This window comes from Myotis davidii, unplaced genomic scaffold (genome assembly GCF_000327345.1).
Source record: "Myotis davidii unplaced genomic scaffold, ASM32734v1 scaffold246, whole genome shotgun sequence".
NCBI classification, from domain to species: Eukaryota; Metazoa; Chordata; class Mammalia; order Chiroptera; family Vespertilionidae; genus Myotis; species Myotis davidii.
Genome location: NW_006296542.1, coordinates 479,432 through 484,158, shown reverse-complemented (window position 1 = coordinate 484,158; position 4,727 = coordinate 479,432). Strand labels below are relative to the sequence as shown.

The 4,727-nt window shown below is 59.2% G+C and overlaps 1 protein-coding gene across 1 annotated transcript in view; it reads right to left on the bottom strand.

The window, feature by feature from the left end:
- The window catches only part of ETNK2 (ethanolamine kinase 2), a 16,394-nt gene extending 14,638 nt beyond the window's left edge, over positions 1-1,756 (bottom strand). The window contains exons 1-2 of the mRNA XM_015569289.1: positions 1,732-1,756; positions 294-416 (exon numbers count right to left, since the gene is read on the bottom strand). Of these exons, the coding sequence (XP_015424775.1) occupies positions 294-400 (107 nt within the window). The 5' untranslated portion in view covers positions 401-416; positions 1,732-1,756. The remainder of the gene's footprint in view (positions 1-293; positions 417-1,731) is intronic.
- Positions 1,757-4,727: the final 2,971 nt, after the last annotated feature.

The window sequence follows — 4,727 nt, the reverse complement described above, 5'->3', positions numbered from 1 at the left end:
AAAGGGGTCGCGACCCACAGGTTGAGAACCGCTGCTGTAGAATCAATGACAACAACAACCTATCCTCGGGTGAGGACTGAAAGAAGAAGAAGAAGCACATGCATGGGGCTAAAACTGTGGATCCAAGGTCCTCAGCTTTCTCAATTGGCCCCACTCCCCCTGGCAAGAGAGGCTCAGCGGTGGGGACTGAAATGGCTAGCCCTCCTGCAGGGAGGGGTGCGGCAATGGAAGGGGGGGCGGGTCACATTCAGGCGGAGGAGGCCTGGCAGCCGGGAGCCCCCCAGACCCCGTACCTGGGGCGGATCTCGTTCTTCACAAGGGTGAAGTACGTGTGCATCTTGCGCCACAGGGCGGGCTTGGGCAGGCTGCCGTTGGTGTGGATCGTGTGAATCTTGGCCATTTCCAAGGCGATCAGCCTACAGCACAAACAGGAAGGGTAGAGTATCAGCCCCTCCTGACCGGAAAGGGGCCCTACGCTGTAGGAAGGGGCTGGCCAGAGGGCAGAGTCTGGGGCTATGACATATCTTTCCAGAGCTCTCTCTACATCTCAGCGGAGGCATGAAAATGAGATTGGCCTTTGGCCTAGCAGGTCCTTTTCCAGAACTAGAGCTGGCCTAGCAGAAGGGCAAAGCAGTGGGCTGTTGGCCACTGGTCAGTGACCCTGCCCCACCCCAAGGTCATGTACCCACTGAGGACAGAGGGATCACTGGGGTTGGGGGCGGTGCCTCTCCTCCCCCCTTGGACTCTGACCCTCAGGGGGAAGTGAACACAGGGCACCAAGGGATCAGGGGTGGTAATGCCAGGCAGGGAGAAATGCCCGCCTCTTATCAGCCTGGCCAAGGTGGGGAGGGATGCAGGCGGGCCCAGGGCAGCCCCTTCCTCTGTGGCAGGGAGTTGATGCTGGCGGCTGGGTGCCAAGGACGCAAAACAAACCAGCGTTCTATTTTCAAGTTCTCCTGTGGACATTATCCAAGGTCCCAGGAGAGAAGGAGGGGCGGTGGGGAGAGGAGAAAGCAGCTCAGGGGAAGGCTGCTGGCAGAGGGGGGAGGTGGGTGGAGGGCTGACCGTCAGAGAGGGAGGGCCTTGATAAGGACCCAGCGTCTGAGGCCTGGGTCCCAGCTGGGCTCCCCCAGGCCTGGGCCGGCTCCCCCTCTGGAGCCCCACCCCCACTGGCTGCCAAACCTCCAACATTCAAGCTTCCTTTACCTCTGCCTGTTGCTCCAATAATAATCGAGGAAAGACAACAAAGGCCGTGGCTGTTTGAAACCTTGTTGCCGAGCTGTCCAGGGACACCCCCGCCCCTTGCCAGGTCCTGGGAAGGGGCAGACCATCTCCCGACAGCCAGGCCACTCTGGGGGGGGCTCCCACCTCCAAAAGGGTGGAGGGGGCAGGGGGTGTGGCAGCAGCTGAGTGGGTGAGAGATGAAGGCTGTGCTTTCAGAGGCCGGAGGCCCTGGAAGAGGAGGGAGCCCAGGGCGTGGGCGAGGCGAGAAACAGACCTGAGACCCAGGCCTCCCCTCCTCAAAGGAAGATTCCGAACAGAACGAACAGAGTGTTTCCTTGAATACCAATATGAATGCCGTCTGGAATAGCAATGAAAGCTAACTCAACACGCGGCGTCTAAGCTGCAGAGCCTCAACAGGCGCAGGTTGGGGGGTGGGATTCAGGGCCACGCGGGGAAGTGGCTCCCAAAGGCCCCCCTCCCCACCCCCACCTGTCCTCAAAGACCCACCTTTATTCCAGGAAGATAATGGTCTATCCTGGGAAGAGTATCAAGGAAGGGCCACCTCCTACACTTTGCCCCATTTCTGGCTTTCCCCCGAATTTTGTCAAGTTCTTCTTATGGAACCTAAATCCATCTTCATCTTCCTGACAATGGTAATTATGTTCATGAGAGGATGAGTGACAGCATCAGATGCACCCGGGCGGAGAGACTGGGCGTGGTGAGGACCTGCCAATATGGGAGCTGTTTGCACAAGAGCTGGGAGGAGTTGGTGGGGAAGCAGGACAGGGCTCCTCACCCTCCGCCCTGCTCAGACCCCCCTCTCCAGCCTGGGTGCATGTGGAGCTGCTCAGCGGGGAGCCTGAGATGCCCCTTAAGTGGGTTTGTGTATCCCCCAAACCCAGACGCAAACACACAGCTACAAAATACGACTCAAGGGAATCTGCTGGGGCCACAGCAGCCCCAGGAGCAGCGTTCAGGAGCCCTGGGGAGGAAGGGGAGGCTCTTAGATTCCCTCCCTCTAAGTCCCTAGGGGGCCTGACAGGGGTTCCCTGAAAATAGGGCCAGGGACACTAACTCGGGGCGAATGGCAGCAGGCGGGGAGCAAAGAAGCTGTGTTTGGTCTACTCCCGGGCGGGGTGGCGGGGGGCTTTGCTGTTGTCCCTTGGAACTTGGAAGGTTCCTTCCCTGTGGGTGGGACAGGACAGAGCCCAAGGGTCCTGGGCAAACCCCTGTGCCACTGTCCCCAGTGTCACCTGGGAACTCACTCTGGTCTGAGTGCCCTGCACATGGCCGTAGCATTGGAGGGAGGACGGTGGATCCTGCCCAACCTCCCTGCCCAGCACAGAGAACGGTGCACCAGGCCCCACAGCCACAGGGCTTGAAGGTCCTATCGATCTAGGCATGGAGCAGGACTGGCTCGCTGGGGACCATGGGATCTGTGAGCCTGTGGAAGCTCAGCAGCTCCCCAAACCTGGATTCCCCCTTGTCAGGACCTCTGGAAGGAGCTCGCACTGGGTGAGGGATGGCATCTCTCTGGGATCCTAACGGCCATTCTCCCAGCACACCTGAGCTCCTGGCAGGAGGGGAGGAACAAAGCTCCCTGACCCGCTGGGGATGTGGCTCAGATTTCATTTCCAAGGTAGATGTTTCCATGGACCAGGAAGAGGATCCCTGCCGCATTTAGGGGACCAGGTGCCTTGTTTGGTCCCATGTTCACCCAAGTTCTCAAGCGCCTCCTTTGAGAACGCCTAGCAGACCCCACTGAAAACCGACACAAAGCTATCGTCCTCTTTGCAGAGCAATCCACACACACACACACACACACACACACACACACACACACGTTTTTCATGCAATTTCAGGGAGTTCACAGATCTGATGACTCATTCATGGGCTCCACTCTACACCATGGAAGCTGGCCAAGGATTCCCCAGCCCAAGGCCCGAGAAAGCGTGGAGATGACCAGGGCCTGGCACCCTCCTCACCTGAAGAGTCGGGGCTCCCGGATGTGCTCAGGGCCCAGGGCCACGCCCCGCATGTACTCATAGCACAGCCCGTTCTGGAAGGTGCAGTAGAGTTTGGGGGCGCAGCCATGCGCTCGCAGCAGCTGGAAGTTCCTGACCTCATTCTCCCGGTCCACCAGCAGCTCCGTCCGCTCCCCGTACACCCGGACCAGCACACAGTCCCGCATGTCCTCCTCCACATAGCAGGCCACCAGCTTGTTGGTGATGCCGTCGGTGAAGCGCTGGCATGGGGAGAGGGCAGCACAGGGGGTGTGGGGTCTCTGCTCTTGCCCCCCGTGGCTGCCCACAACCACACAGAACCCCGTCCTTCACTCATTTAACAGAGAGCTCAACACCCCCCAACGCTTGGGATGGAGGAGCGAGTTCAAAAAACGGTGGCAGCTCTGGCTCAGCCCAGCACCCTGCGCCTACCTCCAGGGTGGGATTGTGTGGGGAATCGGCACACCACTTGGGGGTTAGAAGCTCCCTTCTCTCCTCCCTCCTCCATCCTGGCCCTGAAGGAAACCTCCATGGACCAGGATGTGGCAGAGTATCACCCAGGATGAGTGCATCCCCACCCGGCTAACGCTCACCGCCTGTAGGCAGAGGGCATTCTGCTGTCCCTCCTGCCCATCCAGAGTCTTGAGGTTGGCACCCCGCCCTCCGCCCTCGGGCTTTGGTGGTCAGAGCTCCTTAGGGCCTCTGCGTTCCATACCGGAAGAGACCACGGACCCTGGGCTGGGAGACCAGGTTCCCCAAAGGGGTGCCGAGGAGGAATGAACCATGGAATTTACAGGGCACAGTGTCAGTGCTGGAAGAGGCCTTGTAGAGGACCCCTGCACCAATTCTAGGTGGGGAAACTGAGGCCCTAAGAGGGAGGGACTGGCAGATAGCATGCTAGGCCAGTAGCAGGATTAACTCAGGCCTGCTTGATGCTTTGGCACTCATACACCAAGGAGATCTTTTATTTTGAAAATGCTACCTACCCACCCTTCTCCTTAGAGGGGTCTGTCAGCTTCCACACTTGGTCCAGAACCTCCCAGAGGAGGAGCCACTACCACTCCAGCACAAGCTGCAGGTGCCTCCCGCCACCCTAGGGCCCTTCCTCCACAAGCAGCTCCCAGAAGGGATGGGAGGGTGGGCAAGCGACACATTTTTTCAGAGGACACAGGTCAGCTGGGGTGCCAGCCAGAGACTCCTCAGTGCCAGCCTCTGTGTCCATCTCTGTGTCCCTGCGCATGTGTCCATTTGGGTGTGGGAGTCCTCCTGACCAGTATACTCAGCCATTCCAAAATTCTTGGGGCATGAGTAAGACTGGGTGTGTTTGGTTTAGAGGAAGTGTTAAGGAGCTATGAAGTGTGTGAGTCTGTGTGTGTGTGTGTGTGTGTGTGTGTGTGTGTGTGTGTGTCGGAGTGGGGCGGGAGGCTGAGCCAGAGCCAGGGGAGATGGGGAGGACTCCCACACAGCGCAGGGGCCAACTGAATTCTGGGACCGGCAGGG